Source organism: Cervus elaphus, chromosome 5, assembly GCF_910594005.1.
Source record: "Cervus elaphus chromosome 5, mCerEla1.1, whole genome shotgun sequence".
NCBI lineage: Eukaryota > Metazoa > Chordata > Mammalia > Artiodactyla > Cervidae > Cervus > Cervus elaphus.
In genome coordinates, this window is record NC_057819.1 from 116,722,928 (window position 1) to 116,746,316 (window position 23,389).

At 38.9% G+C, this 23,389-nt stretch overlaps 1 protein-coding gene across 5 annotated transcripts in view; it reads right to left on the reverse strand.

Moving 5' to 3' along the window:
* Positions 1-642: 642 nt before the first annotated feature.
* Positions 643-23,389, reverse strand: part of GJC1 (gap junction protein gamma 1) — a 31,340-nt gene continuing 8,593 nt past the window's right edge. For 4 of the 5 annotated variants that reach the window (XM_043904851.1, XM_043904849.1, XM_043904850.1 and 1 more), the window contains exons 2-3: positions 7,268-7,343; positions 643-6,314 (exon numbers count right to left, since the gene is read on the reverse strand). In XM_043904851.1, coding sequence (XP_043760786.1) covers positions 5,104-6,294 — 1,191 coding nt within the window. In that variant the 5' untranslated portion in view covers positions 6,295-6,314; positions 7,268-7,343 and the 3' untranslated portion in view covers positions 643-5,103. Of the gene's footprint in view, positions 6,315-7,267; positions 7,344-7,441; positions 8,298-23,389 lie in introns of those variants that run through there. The other variant, XM_043904854.1, reaches the window with a different exon arrangement.

The window sequence follows — 23,389 nt, forward strand, 5'->3', positions numbered from 1 at the left end:
ATATGGCTGGCTGACCAGTTTACAATCTGTGCTGCTGAGGGTGCGCTCAATGCATGACCTGTTCTGTCAGTCTGTCAGCGATTCTGTGTCTGGGGGAACAGAGGGCATTGTTTCAGTAAAGGCTACCCTCTCCTCAGCCCTCCCCCACACCATTCTCTTCTCAAAGAGTGGATGAGTCACACCAAGACTGGTCTACATCTGTAAGCAGCGCTCTCGGAAGGCACTCCTCTTCTCCAGGAGTCCAGAACCAAGGGCAGCCAGAGATGTGGTGTGTTCCCAGGGGCTGTGCTTAGACCTCACCCCCACCCTCTCAAGGTCACCTACCCTCCCCAGATGGAGATGCCACAAACATGCCAAACCCTTTCAGCCACAGCAATCCCAGAGAAATTCTAACACAGCTATGAAAAATCAGGGGGTACCTTTTGAGCCCAAGCCTCTACTTTGAAAATTTCCTGCTTCTGTATTCCCACTGAGATCAACTTGCAGGTGAATGTACTGGAAGAGATTTTCATATCAGGTTTCCTGTGTGAACCATTAAGCTCTTGGGCACTATGTTATACAAAGGATGAAGTAAAAATCCTCAATATGACACTTCCTGGCAGTTGAGTTTTTAAGTTTGGAAAAAGATGCACAGACCACAAATGAATCTTCTAAACTGTATTTGGAAATGACAGAAACATTCGGAACCGACAAAAATCGTCCTAGAGACAAGGCCCTGAGAGGAGTCTGTCCCCACTGTGTAAAGTTTTACATTAACTGTACAGAATGAAATTAGCAGCCAGTAATCTTTGGCACTAGAATGGGTAACTCCTTCGTTGTTCATACAATATCCAAACTGCACATTACATGACGTTAAATTGCTAGTTAACAGTTGAATTTTACATTTAAATTACCTTTAAAAGTCTGAAGTCCTAGCTAAGTTTTTCAGTATCAATATGCTTATCATATCTAACAGTGCCTGAGGTAGAGACTTCTGTAAGAGATTTCTTGAAGAGAACACAATTGAGAGAGTATAATGAAGAAAAACACTTCCGGTCTTGGAAGCATATTATAGCCAAAGTCTCTGCTGGTTCAACAAGCCAAGCCTGAAATGCAGATCTCTTACTTCTTTCATTTCTGTAGAGACTTCGTACAGGGGTAGGGCTTTCTTTTGTTTGGACTCCTGCATTTTGGAATACACAGATTGCTTCTTTTAAAAGTATGATTCTTTAACATGAAATGTGCATGAACCAAACTCAACACCATTATTAAAAACAACGAAAACAACACAACTGCATTAGAGACAACAAATAAAATCTTTTAAACTCTCCATGATAGATGGCCAGAATGAGTGACAAGTATGCAAGTCAACCTAATGATTCTAACATTTGATGTTGACTGTGAATTATTACAGATTTATGATACATAGGTGAGTTGAAATTTTATTTCCAAACTCAGCACTGTATAAGTGCAGGGGCTTTATTATCTTCAGGTGGTAAGACTCTTCATGAAATTACATGATTTTATGAAGATAAAATCAATATCTGGAAACTTCCAAGCAAAATGACCAGCAACTGTGTATCTCTGACTTCAGGTACTTTACTTCACAGTCAGGAAAGACTTTTCCTTTATAAAAAGGCATTTCTTGAAGTAGGTTCAAGTAGAACATATTTGCCTTTTATGAAACACTGGCTGGCCAAAAATTTATCCTTAACTATAGGTATTATTTTTAGACGTGTACAGTCCCATAAATGAGATGGAAAGCACAAAGCCTGGACATTTATAAGCTTAACGGGTAAACCGTAGGTATGACTAATAGGAATAACGTTTAAGTCCATTCTCGGAGTAAGCTGCTAGAGCAAGTTCAGTGTCTTCAACAACTGATTCCTGTGATAAAGAGCACCGAAGGACATCTTATTATATCACATAGTTCTTTCAATGATTTTTTTTGAAGCTCCAAGCTCAGATAATGACCAACAGTTGGTCTTTTAATACCTTTCACCAGAGGCTTTCTCTAACTACTCCATAACACTTCTGAGAGGTAGGTGGCTACTGGAACTTGGAAAAATAAAGGGAATTGCTTCGATTCATACCACAAAGAAATGACAGTTAAGGTACCTAATGATGACAATTTTCTTTTTAAAGACATAGGTGTCCTTCTTAAAGACAGGTGTGTGGGAGTTCTAACCTGTGAGAACCACTTTAGATGACAAAGTTGATCTTTATCAAAAGTAATTCTATATATGTTAGTCAAGGAAAATCCCCAGAAAAATCGACTTCTAATGAAATAACACGCCTGTGGTTTTAAATGAACAAATATAGAAGCTAGCAAAACTAAGGCAGAAAGCAAAAGGAAGCCACAAAATGAACATTAACATTTCTTTAGAGGAAAATGCTATCTAATTCTTCCCTCAAATTTGAACTAAGAAAAAAAAGCCTGTTTGCTTTATAAAGGACACACATCTGAATAAATCCGATGGTATATTAAGGACTATAAACATGTTGTTGACCATATCCTGATTATAGTATGTGAAGGACTAAGTACTCAGCTACTATTTAGAGAAGCACATGTCATAAGACATAGCATGTCTTATGCAGCAATTCAAAGGAATGTGATTTTGATAGAAAAAAAAATGTTGTTTATACAAACACTTGCAAGTTCCAGAACAGTAACTGGAACAATATTTTTATTCACTCAGTGGGTTAAGCCGGATACTGAAAGGGCTGTTTTCTTAATGTAGGTCCATGACATGTTATTAGGTGAGAATGGTTTCGGCAAACTTGTATGTTCAAACGCTAAAAGAAATGGACTAAGGAAGCAGTCAGACTTGGGAAATCTATGTCATAATTAGAACTTTAGTGAGAGAATAAAAATAGATTTGAACACATGTGAAGGTGACCCAGAATATCTTTCTATGTACTTGAGGAAGTTGAAGAATTATCCAGCCACAAAAGATAACATTCTCATCAGAACAAGCCAAGATGAAACACCGGAGGCCCTGCCTGAAACCAAGTGGATGCTTCTGGCGCCAAATGTCTGCCCGGCATTTCTGCTCGACTCCGTCCCTGCCCTATTGTTCGAATTCTCAACCCTCCCAATGGCAAAGCCACTCTGTTCTCCCTCAGGCTCTGAATAGATGGACATGAACCTATGTGTATTTTTTTCTGTCCTTCAATTCAGAAGTATGCATGAAGTTCTACTGACATAAGAATTATTGGTAGTTCTTTATCTTAGCCAGCCTGATATTGAAAATCTTGCCTGTTTTAGAATAATTACTTGAAATTCTTTATTAAACACTTTGTTTGAAGATAACTGTGCAGATCTGGTAATTATCCAGGATACATACACATGTAAGTCATTTTCTGAAATTTTCCCTTCAGTCTCACTGGAGTTGACCTTTTGCTCAAGTGTTTAGAGATCCTGAGGAGCTTCTCTTGGGTAAAATTTACAGATTAAAAAAAGCAAAATAAATGTAAATGCATGGCTAGAAGATAAGCTTAAATTTTCAACTGCGTTTCTTTTTGAGGGAAGGGGGAGAAATGGAGAACAAAGAAAAAAGAACTGTATACAGGATGCTGTTCTAAGACCCTCCTAAATAATAAAGAACTGACATTTAAAAATTAAGAGCAAAAACAAAACAAAACCCACACTCTTGGAATTTCAAAGTTACAGGTGGCTTGCAATTAACTTTCTGTTAGAGAAGAGTGAGATGTCCCAAATGAAATGCTCCCTGGTGAAGCAAACACTCCTTTCTTTAAATCTTTACCAAGCTCTTACTCAGAAGCTCTTAAACTGTAAGACAAATGATGTGAACATGACAGAGAGAAGAAAGTTATCCAACAGAAGGTTGAAAATGGCAGTTAAATATTACGGCAAAAATTATGGGATCATGAATGCTTGTCACTGACAAACAGATATGCCTATAGTGAATAAATACTGAAATTCTCCTTCAGACTATTTACAGATAGAATCCCAGGTCTGAACTGGTCTTCCAGGCAGAAACCTACTTTGGCAGAAGTAGGTCAATTATAAAAATTCCATGGTAAACGATAAGAAGTAAGGAAGTTGAATTTAGGCCTTCTACCACATGCAGTATAAGTGGCTTTGATTAATTTTTAGCCTAGAAGGGAATTTTCGTATTTTTACTGTTAACATATAAAGAAAAACATCACCAGCATCTTAAGAAACCAGAGAGAGGCATATTTTTTGATTCAGATTTAAGGCAAATCAAACAGGCCCACAACTAAACATCAGGGCTTATTTTCTAGGCATGGCTTTGCTTGGTGATAGAGGAATCTCAGGAGAGTTCTAGCCATGGTCTCCACACTGCCACTGGCTGAGGACACCTTTGTGCATCAGACTTTTGAAACAACTGACGTTATATACACACCATCAAAGCAAGGCTTGGTATTTAAAGGACTCCTGCAGTGAATCACTTGAAAACAAAAATAGCTTTTCAAAGACTAGATACAACTCTGGGCATATGAATAAGATTCAAAGATTTCTCAAGTCAGAGTGAGATCTCCATCTCCTTCTACCATGGACTTCCTTGCCAAGGCTGAGAACTGACTCATCCCCGTTCGGCTCCTCACATATCTGAAATCGTCCCTGTAACACGAGAGGCACTTTTTATTAGGTGTGTAGCATCTATTAAAACTTTAAACCCCAGGTAGAGTTTGCTGAACAAAGTAATAACACTAGCCTAATAGGCATTACCTTAAGGATTTTTTTCCCCTTTAATATAAAAGTATAACTACAGTGGTCCAATGTACAAATACAAAAAAAAGTTCTCATACTAAAAAAAAAAAAGTACCATAATACTGTACATACAAAAACTGTTCAACAAGAATGATTTAAATATATCTGTTCTTTTCCAGATCTGGAAGACACAAATGTAAAGTTCTGCAACTGTATTATTGCTGGAGCTCGTGTCCAGGAACGCTGTGTTTCCCGTTCTCTTCCCCTTGTCCCAGCCCCACCGTCAGAGTCCCCTGAGCTTGGATCATGAGCCAACAGCATCCCTGAAGATAAGCAGAGCCACCTGTTTACTCAGCGGAAGTCATTACTCAGTCAGCCGCTGCTCACCGTGAACCATGAAAGCACAACTTTAAGCCCAGCCAGGATTAAATCCAGACGGAGGTCTTCCCATCCCCCGATTTGCTACTAGCACTGCTTTTATTGGACCCAGCTTTGGACCCCACTTTGGCTTTTTTTTCCCGGGAACCATGGGGGTTGTTCTGGTGACTGTAGGCCTGGATGGCCAGATCCAGGCGTTCCTGAGCCATTCTGATTTCCCTCTGCAGAGTCTCCAGGTCGGGTGGGAGGTTGTCCTCATGGCTGCCGTACTGCTGCTCCTGGGCGATGTTGGCCTTGTTTTGCTTGTAGGCAATCTTAGCGTTGGACAGTTCGGTGTACTGGATTTGATCTGGTTTGACGGCAATGTTATAGCCAGGGGGAGCAGATGGCGTATTCCAAGTGAAAGGATAATTATAAGCACCCGGATCTTCCAATTCCCTCCTTTTACTGTTTAGTGAGTCTCGAATTGTCCCAAATCCTAAATGAAGCATCTCCCAAATGTTAAGCAATAGGCAAAGGCCTGTAACACCATACATTATCAGAAGAAAGATGGTCTTTTCAGTGGGTCTAGAAATAAAGCAGTCTATCTTATGAGGGCAAGGGAGTCTGCTGCACACATAAAATGGGTGGACTTGGAAGCCATACAGGAAATACTGCCCAACCAGGAAACCCACCTCGAACACTGTCCGTGCCAGCAGCTGCAGCACATAGATCTTCATGAGCCCGTCCTCCCGAATCCGCCGCCGGCCATCATGCTTAGGTTTCGATTGGTTCTGATCTTTATTTTCTTTCTCACTTTCTAATTCCATTTCTGGATACATCATGGGATCCTCTTCATGGTCCTCTTCTGTTTCTTCCAGAGCCCGGTGCTGTTTCCAGCGCATTGCGTAGGGCTTGCTGCGAGCGGCCTTCTTGTCTGGGTCACCGTGCTCCATCTTGGCAATCTTATGAATGGCATAGCCCAGGTACATGACGGAGGGGGTGGCCACCAGGATGATCTGGAACACCCAGAAGCGCACGTGAGAGAGGGGTGCAAAGGCGTCATAGCAGACGTTCTCGCAGCCGGGCTGCTCCGTGTTGCACACAAACTTGCTCTGCTCGTCGTAATAGATGGACTCCCCTCCCACGGCTGTAAGGACGATCCGGAAGACGATCAGGACCGTGAGCCAGATCTTCCCTACAAACGTGGAGTGGTTGTGGATCTCCTCTAGCAGGCGGGTGAGGAAGCTCCAACTCATGGTGACTAAATTGGTCCGCCCTGACAAAAATGAAAAATACCAAAGGAAGATCAGCAAATATTAAAATCTTACTTTTTTTAAAATTGATGATATCTTTAGAAACTACTTCTCTAGATACTTGAAATCTAACTTCAAGGCTCGTACCAGAATGTCTTCATGGCTCGTACCAGAATGACAGAATAAACAGCACCTCACCCTCCACACCACCATCAGGAAAGGCCATTCACCTCAGTCTATGAGCACCGGTTTATGCTGACAGGGTCTTAAGGAAGTCTGATTTCTTTTCATGTCTTCTCTAGTTTAAAAGGTAAAATTGTAGCTGTCATTTGAGATACAATTTTTAAAGTATACTGGATGTTTTACATATAGTGTTATTTCTTAGACTTTCTGAATTTTGTGAGATAGAGGGAAGAGTAGAAAGGTACACCTATTCAGCCACAGTAAGACTGCCACTGAGAACATGATGGGGACGCCTGGGCTGGACTCCATTGTGAAGAGGTACCTGATTAGCAAACTTAAACGCTGGATCTGGTAACAAAGTATTAAAAAGAATTAAGGAGATGGTATAGCTGCAAATATTAATAACTGGCAAAGATCAAGAACTAAAATAAAAGACAGAAACTGAGAAGCCTTAGCTAGGGTGCATCACAGAGCAGATTCTAGCATTCTGTATTATCCTTCTGTATTTTATTTATGGTTGATGTTAAAAAATGCCTGCAGACAGAAAATCCAATCAATAGGTAAATCTACTTAAAACACCATTTTAAATGATAGTTTTATTCTGAGATTCTTAGATCTATGTTCAGAATCTTGGTAAAAACCATCTAAACAAGATAATATATGTAAAGTCCCTAATTCAACCTCTGACACAAGGTACACCTAGCTTTTCTCCTCTATCGTTCCTCTCTTGGTTTACTTCTGCAGATTACAGTTGATTATCAGTATCATCAAAGAATTTAAATATTCTTTTTACCTGTTATCCAGAATTTCTGCTATCCAAAATTTTCTTAGAGAAATGATGCTTTGTTTACAACTTTTCCAGATTTTCTCTGGAAGAGAAACAGAAGAGAAGGCTATAAGTTTTCTCCCACAGAAAAGAGTAAATCACCAGAATGCCATTTTCAGGGAGAAACAGTTTTCCATGTACCACAGGAATCAATCAGCATGAGATGGAAACAGGACTGAGCTTGAATATCACTGTTCTCTTCTCCAATACATCGTGGTAGGAGAAAATACCTAAAAGTGACTCGAAGATGCTTTAGTCACCGTAGTCTAAGAAAATATAACAGGAAGATGAATCATTTGTGAAAATCTGAAACAGATAAACTCTGGCATCTACAGGAAAAAGCCACAGCAGAAAATCTCAACAAATTTAAGCCAGGTCATTATAGGCATTGAGAAAATCTTCACCCCGAGTGCTCTATTTCTGCCCTCTTCTCTAGTGCAGCCAACTAGGAGCAAGCTGTTTATTTACAACACCCAACAGCTGGCTCCCTGTCACTGGGACACCCATATCCACAGGAGGTGATTCACAGACTCAACTGCTCACAGAAAGAAAACATCTGCACCTGTACTGTGATTACAAGTGTATATACACAGGACTAATTACTTCTCACTATCAAGTTCTGCCAACTATGGGATAGCCATGGTCACGAATCATCCTTATTTGCTATCATTTAATAAATAAAATGTAAAACAAACCCTGAGTGTTCAAAGTTATTTATTATATGTTCAAAATAACTTAAGAAGAAAAAAAGTTCAGAGGCATCTACATAACGTGCAAGTATCAAGATTTACATACAGAAGAATCCAATCACACAAGTATTACACCACAGGACTTCAAGTACAACTCTCATTTCCAGCACTGATGTCCAACTGAGCTCAACAGTTCTCCTCTCACTCTACACACAAGTTATAAAACCAAAAGTAAATAATAAGCAATCTATAAATGGTGATGTAAGCCAGGTTTCCATAATGAATCACATCCACAAGTCTAGACTCACATTTTTCCAAAATGCCATGTCTAGTGAGAGTTGGACCGTGAAGAAAGCTGAGCACCGAAAAATTGATGCTTTTGAACTGTGGTGTTGGAGAAGACTCTTGAGAGTCCCTTGGACTGCAAGGAGATTCAACCAGTCCATCCTAAAGGAGATCAGTCCTAGGTGTTCATTGGAAGGACTGATGCTGAAGCTGAAACTCCAGTACTTTGGCCACCTGATGCGAAGAGTTGACTCACTGGAAAAGACCCTGATGCTGGGAGGGATTGGGGGCAGGAGGAGAAGGGGCAACAGAGGATGAGATGGCTGGATGGCATCACCGACTCGATGGGCGTGAGTTTGAGTAAACTCTGGGAGTTGGTGATGGACAGGGAGGCCTGGAGTGCTGCGGTTCAAGGGGTCGCAAAGAGTCAGACGCGACTGAACTGAAAGCATTTCCCTTAAAGCCTGAAATTGTATTTGTTCCAGTAAGCCAAAATCATGAAGGTGCAATCATTTGTTAGTTAGAAAACTCATTCTCAAAAAAAAGAAAACTCATTCTCTACACTTCCATCTGTACCAAAAACAAATGGATATCTTTTTAACAATTATTGCTATGAAATAATTTCTCAACAGTTCAGTATTTCATACAATAATCTTAATTCTTTGGGGGGAGGGGATCAATGGCAAATCCTTCAAAACCTGTAAGTTATAAAGCAGTCATTTAAACACAACTAGAAACACACATTTCATACTGGTTAAGCTGCAGGCCTACACTTAAGAGCCTGGTTTTCCAAAGGTTTTATAAGCGCTACAGCACCCTATGCCCAAACCTTGAGTATAAATGAAGTGTACAGTACTGTAACTTCAGCATCTCATAAAATGGATGATGGATGGTTTTCTTTCTAAAGTAACCACAGGCTTCCTAAGCGAATGGCAGCATCACCACTCTTTGGATTTACTGAGCTGTCAGTGGGTTTTTCCTTCGATACTCTTTCCTTTCCAAATCCCTTTCCTCTCCTTGTAAGCATTAAGAGAAAGGCTTAAATATCAGAGTACACCACTCCAATTTGTGGGGAAGGGTAGAAAGGGAAAGTGGGAGGAAGTGAGAGGGGAGAAACAAGTCAATTGGTAGAACTGTGGGTTCTGGAATTGACATTTCTAAGCAAAACTGTGTCCCTGCCAAGTGTGGTCTCACTGCGCTGTTGCACCGCTAAAACTCCCTTTTCTCATTACCACTTTTTTGCTCTAACAGACAAAAAAACAACAGGGCTTCCCTGGTGGCTCAGGAGTAAAGCCAATGCATGAGATGCATGTTCAATCCTTGACCCGGGAAGATCCCCTGGAGAAGGAAACAGTAACCCACTCCAGTATTCTTGCCTGGGAAATCCCATGGACAGAGGAGCCCGGTGGGGCTACAGTCCATGGGGTCACAAAGAGTAGGACACAACTTAGCAACTGAACAACAACAGGCAGAACATAGTCTTCTTTGACATCCCTGCTTCAGCAAACAAACTCGGTTAAAGAGTGAGGAGTGAGAGTGTACAATTAACTGTGAATGGCTCTCATGAAAGAATAAAAATCATTTCTGTATTCTGTCTATGAATGGAAAGTGACAAGGGAACGTGTGATGAGTGGTGGTGGGGATGGGGGGAGGGATGCTGAACAACTAAATGCTTTTTGCCAACTAGGAGAGCCAACAGGTTTATATGTATTTTGACACTTAATATCTTCTTGAATATATCCCTTATGCTTTGGCTGAATTTATCTATAGACAAATCTAGGTAGTAGTAGAATTAGGACACAACAAATGTAAATCTGCATGGTTCTTGCCCTGTACTGTCATTTGAGTTTCTAAAAAGTTTCTAGCAATTTACAATGCCTGGCAATGAAGTACAATTTTACCTCAACCCCGTCAGCACTGTCTGTTATGCTACCCTGCTAGATGCAAAATGGAATTTCAAAAGCATCTCAATTTGTATGCTTTTAATATAGCAGGATACATTCCCCCTATAGTCCTCCTCTTCATGAACTATTCCTATCCTTTTGCCCATTTATCTGCAGAATGTATTCTGCATTTGACATTTACTATAAATTCCTGTTTGTTTTCCTCCAAAATTTACTACTTTATATAGTCACACCAATCTGTTAAATAAATATTCTTTCTAGGATAGCTTTTTAAATAATCTGCAAATTCTTGGTAGCCCATAACTCAAAAGGATTGTTGACTCTATCCCCACCCTACAACACAACACATACTGAAGAAAATCATGTTTGCTTACATAAAATGTACTGGACAGAAATCAAATGTGCTATTTTTAGTCTGTTTTCCAAATAAACTTTCAAATCTACCTTGTCTTACACTAGAAAAGAGAATTTTAAAAATTACTTGGTATCAACATGGTAATAAATTATGTAATCCTCTCCCAAATTATTTATATTTGAAGTTTCCTATCAGCTATATCCTAAACAGGATCAAGTCAAAGTTTACTGCCTTTTTCTGTAAACTAAAAGCATCTCTGGAGATCAAATGTAAAAGCCTCATTATTTGGATTATCTCTGGAGGTAGATTATATGATCAGATCTACTTAACAATGAAGAAATGAGGCCCAGAAAGGTTTTAAAATTTCCCCAAGATCACCCAGTTGTGATCTAGTGAAGCTAGAATCTGAAATCAGTCTTACTCCAGATTCTGGGCTTTCAACCACTAGTTAAGAATTACATTACAGATGAGTTGGAACAAGGTACAGGTCCCATGTGAACACAGACGAGGGCACCTTATCCCAATCATCAGGATCAGAATTAGACTAAATAATAAAGTAAACTCACAAAGATCAAGGGGGAAATTTCAGAGTTTAAGATCTTATACACAGAATGAACTGCAAGTTAACAAAACAAACCCCCCAAAAACAACAAAATAAAAAGCCCCCAAAGAAGTTCAAGGTTTCTTGGCAGTTGGAAGAGAAAAATACTGAGTTCACTAAGGTAACTTCTTTGGGCATTGAGAATAGGGACTAGAGAAGGTGAACTCAGTCCAGGAGTGGTTAGAGTTATTAAAGGGGAGATATACATCTGCTCAGATGTGCTCAGAAATACTGCAAATAAGTCAAACCGGAATTCTAAAGAATGTTCACGTAACTGTAGGAAATGGAGAAAAGAAAACACATAAGCAGAGTGGACAAACAGAAAACAAAAAATAATTAAAAAAAAAAAAAAGGTTTATAATGGCTAAAATTAAAAAGAATGACCGTGGGAGGAGATCCCCGAGATTCCGAAAAGCCAAAAAAAAAAAAAAAGACATTGACTGGGTAGGAATGACGGCACCGCGTGTTGGTGAGGACGTGGAGAAGCTGGCGCTCCAGAACACTGATCACTCTGCAAAGCAGTCCGGCAGTGGAGCCTGGTGTAAAGCACTGCCTGCCAATAACAGAGACGTAACAGACACAGGTTCAGTCCCAGGGTGGGGAAAATCCCCTGGAGGAAGGCATGGCAACCCACTCCAGTATTCTTGCCTGGAGAAATCCATGAACACAGGAGCCTGTGGGCTGTAGTCCATAGGGTTGCAAAGAGTCGGACATGACTCAATCGACAGCACACACATGCAAACATACATCAACTATATGATCCAGCCAGTCTGATCCTAGGCAAGAAGTAAAACCCTATGCCTATAAAAGGATTTGAACATAAAGGTTTACAACAATTTTATCTGTAATAGTCAAAAACTGGAAACAACACAAATGTCTATCATCAGGTTGATGAATAAACAAACTGTGGTATATTCACACAATAGAATACTAAGCAATAAACTACTGATATGTGTAACATGGATGAATCTCAAAGTCAGGCAAAAAAAAAAAAGGACACACTCTATGATTCCATTTATAAAATTTCTAGAAAATGCAAACTAACCTATAATGACATAAAGCATATCAGCAGTTGCCTATAGTGGGATGCAGGGAGGCAGTGGCCAGCCTGATCTCAAACTCTCCTGGCTATTATTTTTCAGTTTCTATTTCTGTCTCACTTCTCCTTTCCAAACTTCTAAATACAGATCCTGATTTTTGTTCTATCTTATTAGCCTATCCTTTTTAGCACTCTTTGTTGATTCCTTCACCAGAACTCAAGCTGTAAACGATATCTCATTTGCCCCAACATCTCCCTGGAATTTCATACTTGAAATTCAACTGCTGCTCCACATCTTCTCTTGGAAGTCTAAATGGTACCTGAAATTTAACATACCCCAAACCAATCCTCCCCTCCTCCAAAGAGTTACTCTTATTCTGTCTGCAGTTTTCCCAAACTCAGTAGGTAGTTTTGTCATTCATGACGTTTTTAAGGCCAAATTTTCAAGACAACCTCACTCCTTTGTCTCACTCCATAGTCGTTATCAGCAAATCTTGTCAGTTCTATCTTCAAAATATATATCCATAGTCCAGCCACTTCTTTCAATCTCCACTGCTATCACACTGATCCAAGTCACCTTCATCTCTAGCCAAGATTACTATAAAAGCAAGAGTCTTCTAATTGGTTCCCTAGCTTATCCTCTTAACCCTCCAAGTCTCTTCTCCAAAAAGCAACCAGAGTAAAGCTTTTACAAAAACAAGTCAGATCATGTCTCTCTTCTGCTCAAAATTCTCTCAGAACAAAACCCCAAATCTTTACCACAGTCTATGGATGGCATCCTTTATCACACAGCTGCTGGGACACTTCTGGTCTCTTCACCTTCCATCTCCCTCTTGCTGACTCTGAATAAGGAAAACCTACATCTTCACAATCCCCTGTTCATACCAGTCATGCCATACTTTTGCCTCAAGATTACTGTACTTGTTATTTTCACTGCTTTGAAATATTTAATTTCATAGATATTAGCAGAACACACGCTCACTTCATTCAAGTCAGCTCAAAAGTCATCTCCCTAATGACTTTGCTCAGGCTACTTTCCTCTAAAATAACATCTCTCATTCTCCAGCCCTTTAATTTTTCTTTATAGCACTTACCCCTCACATAATTTTTATTTTACAATTTGTTTATAGAAGGTAAACTCCCTGAAGGCAGGCTTTTGTTCTTTTATCCCCAATACCTAAAACCCCACAGCCTGACAAAAGGTAGTAGGTTTTCAATAAATTGTGCTCAGTCACTAAGGCGTGTTCGCTAAGTTGTGTCCAACTCTGTGACCCCATGGACTGTAGCCCGCCAGGCTCCTCTATCCATGGAATTTTCCAGATAAGAATACTGAAGTGGGTTGCCATTTCCTACTCCAGGGGATCTTCCTGACCCAGGGTTACCCAGGGATTGAATTCATGTCTCTTAAGTCTCCTGCACTGGCAGGCAGATTCTTTACCACTGTGCCACTGGGGAAGTCCCTCTCAATAAATATCTGTTCAATAAAAATGTCCCTGATGTATTAACTGGAAATATAGGACTCAGGACAATATTATCACAATACTGTGAAAACAAATAAAATTTATGCAATAAACAATAAAATAAAATTACAAAACCCTAGAAGAAAAAAAGTTAAAAGAAAGAAAAAAAAATCTTGAAAGGATATAAATGAATACCCACTCTCCCTTCTCCCTTCTTTAGCCTTTTTCCTGCATCTCCACTAGAATTCTCTAAAATGGATGTGTTACTCCTTTGCTGAAAAGCCACTAATGAAAGTGGCCCCTCAAATCAGTGGGGCCAAGATGGATTTTTTAAAGTATTGGAATAAAACATAGTTGATATCTGTTATAACTCTGGACACGGGAAGAAAAGATGAATCTGAGTGCAAAAAAATAAAAAGTGTCTCCATGGATAAAAGGAAAAACAATTTAAACAATACTGGAAAACAATGAACTGGAGAAAGAGGTTTCAGTAATTCTTTTATACGCAAAGAGCTAATCTCTAGTATATGAAGAGTTCAAAACAGACATTACACAGAAAGAAAAACACAAATTCCCCTTAAAAAAGGCACAACATGGATGAACCTTGAAAACATAATGCTAAGTGAAAGAAGTCTGACACAAAAGCCACCAACTGTATGACTCTATTTATATGAACTGTCTAGAATAAGCAAAACACAGAGACAGGTTAGTTAGTGGTTAGGGCCTATGGGCTTCCCTTCTGGCTCAGCTGGTAAAGAATCTGCCTGCAACGCAGGAGACCTGGGTTCGATCCCTAGGTTGGGAAGATCCCCTGGAGAAGGGAAAGGCTACCCACTCCAGTATCCTGGCCTAGAGAATTCCACGGACTATATAGTTCATGGGGTTGCAAAGAGTCGGACACAACTGAGCTTCACTTCAGGGCCTATAGGAAATGGATTGTGACTGTTAATGGTATAGGCTATCTTTTGGGGATAATGAAAATGGAATTAAGACAATGGTGGTGGTCACACAACCCTGTGAATATACTAAAACCCCCGACTTGTATACTGTAAAAGAAAAAATCTTAGGGTATATAAATTACATCTCAATAATAAACTACTCTGAGATACAATGGAGAAGGCAATGGCAACCCACTCCAGTACTCTTGCTTGGAAAATCCCATGAATGGAGGAGCCTGGTGGGCTGCAGCCCATGGGGTCACTGAGAGTTGGATACGACTGAGCGACTTCACTTGCACCTTTCACTTTCATGCATTGGAGAAGGAAATGGCAACCCACTCCAGTGTTCTTGCCTGGAGAATCCCATGGACGGAGGAGCCTGGTGGGCTGCCATCTATGAGGTCGCACAGAGTCAGACACGACTGAAGTGACTTAGCAGCAGAAGCTGAGATACAATTCTCCTATCACACTGGCAAAAATCCTGAAGTGGGAGAGGTTATGGAAAACAGACCTTTTCAAATACTGCTGATGGGAGGGCAATTTGCTAATACCTACAAAATTATACATGAATCTGTATCCTTTGACCCAGTAACTTCACTTTTGGGAATGATCAAAGTAGAACACTGTTTCTATGTAACTCAGTGTCCACTGTCAAGGGAATGGTTAAATGCACCATGGCCTATTTACACAACAGAATACCACGTGGCTGTAAAACATGAGAAAAGATATTCAAGACATTCAAACAGTGAAAACAGCAATGTATATGTGTATATATGTATACATCTTTTCTATAAAGAGAAAAAATATCAATCTGTGTTTTTTGCTTATATTTCTATAAGGAAACACAAGGATACCTTTCTTTATAATGAATACAAGTGGAGGAGGAGACAAAGAGGGATGGGATAGAATTAATACTTTTATTATATATCTTTTTATAGTCTTATTTTGTGAACCAAAGGAATATATTGTCTTTTTGAAGAAAACACCCCAAAAAACATTCCATGTCCTGGAGAATAAAGTTTGCTTGAGATTCTTAAATAAATCTTTTGTAAACTTTTTAAAGTTAAAAAAACTTAAATAAAATCTTTCATCCTCTCTGCCTTTTTTTCTTTAGAGCACTCAATACTACCTCAAACACTTATTTGTTAACTTGTTCATTATCTGTCACCTCAAATTAAATAAAGACTTTGTTCTTATAACCCTGGCACTTAGAAAAACTATTAACTGAGAGATTTAATAAATTTGAATCTCTGCTCATTGATTTTCCTACACTTAATATGGTCTTTCCACAATTTCCTACTTGGGAAAATTTTTTATCCTTTAGGATCTAGCCTAAAGGTCACTTCAAGTCTTCTAGACCTCCTCATTTAATCTCCTCCTCAGAAAGTCCATAATAAATTTTTATTCCACCAATATCAGGACTTAATCTAGTAAACTGAGGTTAGTGGTGTCAGTCTCTTCTGTTGGAATATTAGTTTCTTGAGAGGAAAGTCCGTGCTTCTAAAAATCCTCTGAGCCCTCATATATAACTCAATATATGTTTATATTTATATTTATGTTTATATTATCTCATTTAACAGAAGATCTAAATCAATTTATAGGAGGCAGAAAATATAAAATATGTCCACTGTCCACTAACACAATCATTTCAGGGCAGAATACAATGAATGGAATAGAAGTACAAAATGTGAAAATACTCAGAGAAGGAAAAGAGACTAATTCCTATAGATTAAAAAGTATAAGCTGTCAATTATACTGCAATAAAGCTGGAAAAAAAAGTTTAAGCCTGCTGCAGAAGACAAGTGGGTCTCTGAAGAATGGGTATGGTTTCACCAGGCAGAGCTGGGGTGGGGCAGGCAGCTGGAGAACATGATGTGAGTGAAAAGTGACACAAGGCTCTTAGACTGGAACATGACAGAAGATGTTTGAGAAATAGCTGCAAAGAAGGCTGAACAGGGAGGTCAGAGACCAGTCTGCAGAGGGGCTGAGCACACCGTTAAACCTGAAAGCAAAGCATGTGATGAGTAAACGTTCCTCAAATGTGGTCCACAGACCACCTGCGTCAGAATTATCCAGCGTGCGTGCTGAAAATGCCAATTCCCAGGTCCTACTTACCCAAGTCCCACTCCCAGGCGTACTGAATCAGAATTTAACACATCTACGGTTAAACGTTTAAGTTGTTTACAATGATTTGTGATAATACTTAAAACCGTGTGTGTGTGTGTGTGTGTGTGTGTGTGTCAGTCGTTTCGTCATGTCCGACTCTTTGTGAACCCATGGGCTATAGCCCGTCAGGCTCCTCTGTCCATGGAATTCTCCGGGGAAGAATTCTGGAGTTGGTTGCCATTTCCATCTCCAGGGAATCTTCCTGACCCAGGGACTGAACCAGGTCTCCTGCATGCCAGGCAGATTCTTTACCATATGAGCTAAAGGGAAGCACATCTCCAATTACAGATTGAGGATAAATTTATAAAAGAACTTCTTTGTACAAAAGAAATTTGTACAAAGTTGTATAAATTGTGAAAAACTTTGTGTGTGTGTTATTAAGAAAAAGTCAGTTTTTTTAAATGCATTATCTCTCCAAAAATTTTTAGTATGTATTACCAAATGACCCCTCCAAAAAGCCAGTACCTGTTTGTTTATATTTCCACTATCAAGGATATGAGAATGCTGTTTTCCTCACCCCCTTACCAATGATTCTAATGCATTTTTAAACAAACAAGGCTTGGGTTAATCTTTGTTTAAATTATATGAAGTTTTAAACTGTCATTAATCATTAGGGAAATGCAAAGGAGACAAAAAATGCATAGTGAGGTACCATTTCATACCCAAAAGGATGGGTACTATTAAAAGAAATGAAACAAGAGCTGAAAAGGTTATGAAGAAACTGGAATCACTGTTGTGCACTGCTGGGAATGTAAAATGGTGCAGCTGCTGCAGAAAATGTTATGGTTATGATTTTCTTAATATATTATATACAGAAGTATCATATGATCCAGAAATCCTACTTCTGGATGTCTACCTAAAAAGAAATGAAAGCAGGGATGCAAACAGGTATTTGTACACCCATGTTCACAGTATATTATCCACAACAGCCAAAAAGCAGAAGCAACACAGTATCCACTAACAAATAAACAAAATATGGTATACACCCACAATGTTATTCAGCCTTAAAAGTAAGGAAATTCTGACACATGCTGCAATGCTGATGAACCTTGTAGACAGCTGGCTAAGTGAAAGATGTCAGTCACAAGAGGACAAATATTACACGTTTCTACTCACAAAAGGGCCGTAGAATAGTCAAATTCATAGAGAAAGTAGACTGGTGATTGCCAGGGGCTGGAAGGAATGGGGAGTTAGCATTTAATGGGAAGTGAGTTTCAGTTGGGAAGATAAAGTTCTGGAGACAGATGTAGATGATTGCTGCACAACAACGTAAATGTACTTAATGCTACAGACCTATGGTAAACTTCATGTTATGGATATTTTACCACAATGAAAAAGTAAAAAAAAAAAAAAAAAAAACTAAAATTCACTCATGCAATTAGTATTTACTACCATCAAGAAGCTTGCAATAAAGTATTAATAGTTTATAAGAAATTACAAACACTTAATAAAACTACAGTTATATTCACGAGGTATTTACGAACATCCCTGGTGGTCCAGTGGCTAACACTCCAAGCTCCCAATGCAGGGGGCCCAGGTTCAATCCCTGTCCAGGGGACTAGATTCTATATGCCACAATTAAGACTTGGTGCAGCCAAATAAATAAAATTATATATATATATATATATAAAGAGTTATTCAGTGTTATATGTGCTATACAACAAAAGACTAGAAGAAATAACTGGAATCATCTGTTAAAGTTTAAACATTTTTATAGCTCAGTGACTCTACAGGGAAATGCTTCACTTTGACTCATTTTTTCCATTACAATCTCTTTACTATAATGTTGGTCACAAAAACACCATTAATCCAAAAATATCAATTTTATATATTTCTTTGGGAAAGTTTCTCATTGACTCATGTAGAGGGGGAAAAAAACTCCCAAGGGATTGAGATGAACTAAAAAAGTATATAACTTTTCCCTTGTCAGTTTTTAAATGCTCAGTAAACTGAAATAACCAGGAAATTTAAAAAGTTAAAATAAGTAGTGCCATTTTAAATGTCTTGCAAATGCACAATCAAGTTGGGTCAGAGCCCAGTTTTAACCTCCTTTTTTTTTTTTTAATATTTATTTAACTAATCTGGGTCTTAACTGCGGCATGTGGGATCTAGTTCCCTGACCAGGGATCAAACCTGGGGCCCCTCGTGTTGGGAGTGCAGAGTCTTAGCCACTGGATCACCAGGGGAGTCCTAATCTCCTTCTAATTTAAAAAAACTTGGGCTTCTCTGGTGGCTCCGAAGAATCTGCCTGCAATGCAGGAGACCCAGGTTCAATCCCTGGGTTGGGAAGATAGCCTGGAGAAGGGAACGGCTACTCACCCCAGTATTCTTGCCTGGAGAATCCCATAGACAGAGGAGCCTGGTGGGCTACCGACCATTGGATCATAGAGTTGGACATGACTGAACAACTAACACTTTCACTTAAAAACCTTAATTCCTTTTCTAAACAAAAATCTAGGACGAACTAATAGCAAGAGTACTGGAGTGGGTTGCCATTTCCTTCTCCGGGGGATCTTCCCAACCCAGGGATGGAACCCACAGGTCTCCTACATTGTAGGTAGATGCTTTACCGTCTGAGCCACCAGGGAAGTAAAGTGATTCTAACCTTGACTTTTATGAAACTGAGAGTAAGCACTGACCTGAGAGCCAAGAGATTCTAACAGGCACTTCAGGAATAAATATTTCTTTCCACTTTTTCATTTGTGAATTAAGTGAAAAATATCACATCAGATCATTACTAAGGTCCTTTCCATTAACAGTTGATGAAAATCAACTCAGGTAGAGCACTTTTCACAAAACAACCAATAAATTCTGTGGAATTCAGAACTCCAGGGACAGGAAAGAAGCAAAGTAACAAGCAGTGAAATTGAATAATATTAAGACATCAAATTTTCAAAAAGGCATTTTCCAAACAGTCATCCCAGAAAATCCATGGTTGGACTAAACTGAAAAATTTCCATATTGACTCACCATGATTCTCAAGTATTAACTATCTGGGCCTCCCAGATTATGAGCTGAGTGATCCACTAACAACTGTGCTAGTGATTCACACTCCTGAATGAGACTGCTTTATGTGCAGACACAAGGAATCAATTAAAGGGTTTACAATGAAGTTTTGTTTAACTGGAACATTTTAAATGGAAGTTAATTCTGCATGAGTGATAATAGATATTTAATAACTAGCTAGTGACAATTTCTCAGCAAAAGCATTATGGGAGCTTTAATCTATGTATTACAAACAGTAATCTATGTATCACAAACAGGAAAACAACGTGTTTTTCAAAAGAGCTCTTGGCTATGAACCATATTTGAAAAAGAAATATTTAAAATTTGTTGTAAGTCAAATTATAAAATAAAGGAGAGAAAGTATCTTGGCCTGTTAACTAACAAGGAAACAAAATACACCACTGTGGGTTGAAGTGTCAATTTGTGCTGGCAAAAAGCCATTATATTTGAATGTAAGAGCCTTCAGGAACCAGCTGGAGTAGTACGGGGAACCTGGGATAATATGTTCATTCACAGTGCATCGTAAGTGGTACTGTCTTCATGTAAAAAAGAGCAGTATTGGTGCACTAGTCCAAAACAGCTTAAAGCTTAGGTCAAATCAAATGAACAACAAACAGTCTAGGAAAATGACATGTCTAGGGAAAAATAAAGAAACATATAACATTTCTGATATGACTAGGGTCACAATACAAAATTTGCAAAAAGCATTATCATGCAGTGATGGTGAAGCTGGACTGGTACAACCTTTTTGGAAGGTATTATGATAATATTCACCAGAAATTTTAAAATGTTTTATGTCCTTTAATCAGTAACACATAGTAATTTAACTTAAACAAATGCCCTATAAAAGAAGAATTTTATGTAATTTATGATATAATCTCTATGAGGAAATATTGCACAACCATTATAAATCTTGTTTTTAGCTCAATTCAGTCGCTCAATCGTGTCCGACTCTTTGCGACCCCATGGACTGCAGTACACCAGGCCTCCCTGTTCATCACCAACTCCTGGAGCTTACTCAAACTCATGTCCATTGAGTCAGTGATGCCACCCAACCATCTCATCCTCTGTCGCCCCCTTCTCCTCCTGCCTTCAATCTTCCCCAGCATCAGGGTCTTTTCCAACGAGTCAGCTCTTCCCATCAGGTGGCCAAAATATTGGAGTTTCAGCTTCAACATCAGTCCTTCCAAAAATCTTGCTTTAGGACAGAGATTACAAAATTCATACAACTATACAGGGACAAAAAGTACATCAGTGGTTGCCTAGGACTGAGAAGGATGGGGAGGAGTAGAGAGTAACTGGTAACAGGTACAGGGTTTCTTTTGAAGGGAATGAAAATATTCTAAAATTAAACTGTGGTGAAAGCTACACAACCCAGTGAGTCTACTAAAAATACTGAAGTACATTTTAAACAGGTGAACTGTATAGTGTGTGAATTATACCTCAGAAAAGCCGTTTAAGACACTTTCTGTATGGCTAAATACCAGTAAGTGATACAAGTAACAAACAGAACAGCGGGGCCTGGACAACATAAGGACCAACTAAAGGGGCTACTGCTTATCAGCTCCAGCCTTTGGAGTCATCAGATTGTCACAGCTTTCAAAAGAAGTCTTTAACCTGGATTTTTATGTGAAGTCTGACTTGGGGATAATTTTTTGACTGAAGTATAAAATACCTACAGAAAGGTGAAAGTGGAAGTCGTTCAGTTGTGTCCGACTCTTCGCAACTCCACGGACTATATAGTCCACGGAATTCTCCAGGCCAGGATACTGGAGGATACTGGGTAGCCTTTCCCGTCTCCAGGGGATCTTCCCAACCCAGGAATCGAACCCAGGTGTCCCACATTGCAGGTGGATTCCTTATCAGCTGAGCCACAAGGGAAGCCCAAGAATACTGGAGTGGAACCGGGGTCTCCTGCATTGCAGGCGGATTCTTTACCAATTGAGCTATCAGGGAAGCACAGAAAGATACACAAACAGAACTATGCAGCTCAATGAATTTTCACATAACCATGTAACCAGCACTGAAATCAAGAACAAAGCATTACCAGCCATAATTATGCCCCCTTCCTACCTAAGAGAAATCATTATTGACAGACTGGGTAATACTTTGTTATGGGAGATGGTTCTATGCATTGCAGAATGGATTGCAGTGTTCCTGGCCTCTTCCAGCTGTGACAACCAAAGATGTCTCCAGACATTATCAAATGCCCCTTGGGAAAAAATATTATACCACACCGAGACTCACTGGTTTAACCTGTCCTTGACCTTTACATAAATGGACTCACAGAATGAATTCACCAATCTTGTTGCATTTAGCTCTAGTCTACTCACTTTCTTTGCTTTATTATTTCACCATTGTGTGTATATATCACAATCTATCCATTCTACTGCTGATGGGTATTTGAGTAGCCTCCAGTTTGAAGCTACTATGCATAATGCTACTGTGAACATACCAAATGTGTCTTCCAGTGAATATATGTATGTTTCTGTTGAATGCCTAGACCCAGAATTGCTAGTTGTTTGGTCCACATATGTCAGCCTTAGTAGATTAGTTCTTTTCCTAAGGGGGTTTATCAATTTGCACTTCTACCTGTCTCTTTTTTCCCCTTTTTTCATGTTGGCAACTAATAAGAAAAATAAATAAAGTAATACCGAGCCAGATACTTATTAGCTGAATAAAGCCTGCGAATTTGCGATCTGCTTTTTAAAAATGTTTCATTGTGTGGGAAAATGCTCATATGTAGTAGAGAAACAAAAAAAAATAAAACAAAAAAAATTCACAATAATATATGAATAGAAACATGGATGGATATCTGATGATTTCTGTATTATTTGCTTTTCAGTATTTTCTACAATAAACATGTAATAATGATGCTGGCAAAGCTTTCGTATGCAAGAAAAGCCCCAAGAGAAATTTTAAAAAATAGGTCAGGGTACAAATTTCATAATACTTGCATACATACATATTTTACATTCATAAGGACCTAATTAAATAATGAATATATCACAGAAAAGTTAACTATCTCATAGAATCTTTGATACAATTACTACACTGCTCCTGCATAAAGGGAACCAGGAAAGAACTTATATAAAATTTCACCCTAGAGCAAAATATAGGATGATGAGACAACAGGGTAATTCTTAATTTGCAAGGATATATCAAAAGTTATTAGTTCTCTGACGTATCTTATATAGCAGTTAGTATCATAATGCTGCTCTTCTCATTTCTTTAGAGAGGCACTCTAAAGTGGTCCAGAAGCAACACAGAAAATTAACATCCTCAATACTTCCTTGAAACGCAGTTGTTGGCACTGTGCCATTGCTACCTGCTGGTTGTGAGTGTCTGATACCGAATAATTGGAGCTACCTTTATTTGAGAAAATGATTATTAAAACAGCCACCAAAAACGTTCCAGTGTCCATTATGAATTCTATTAAATGTTTGCTTGGCATGTGAAAATGTTACAAAACTCACAGTAATAGTAAGAATGGTTGGGAAATTTCAGAAAGAGAAACAAGGGCACACAAGTTTCTCTAGATATATATTATGAAGTTATTATAACTTAAGATGGAATTGGCAAAATGATTAGAAGACTGGAACAGAATAAAGCTCAGAAGACCTAAATACATCTGAGAAAATGTATG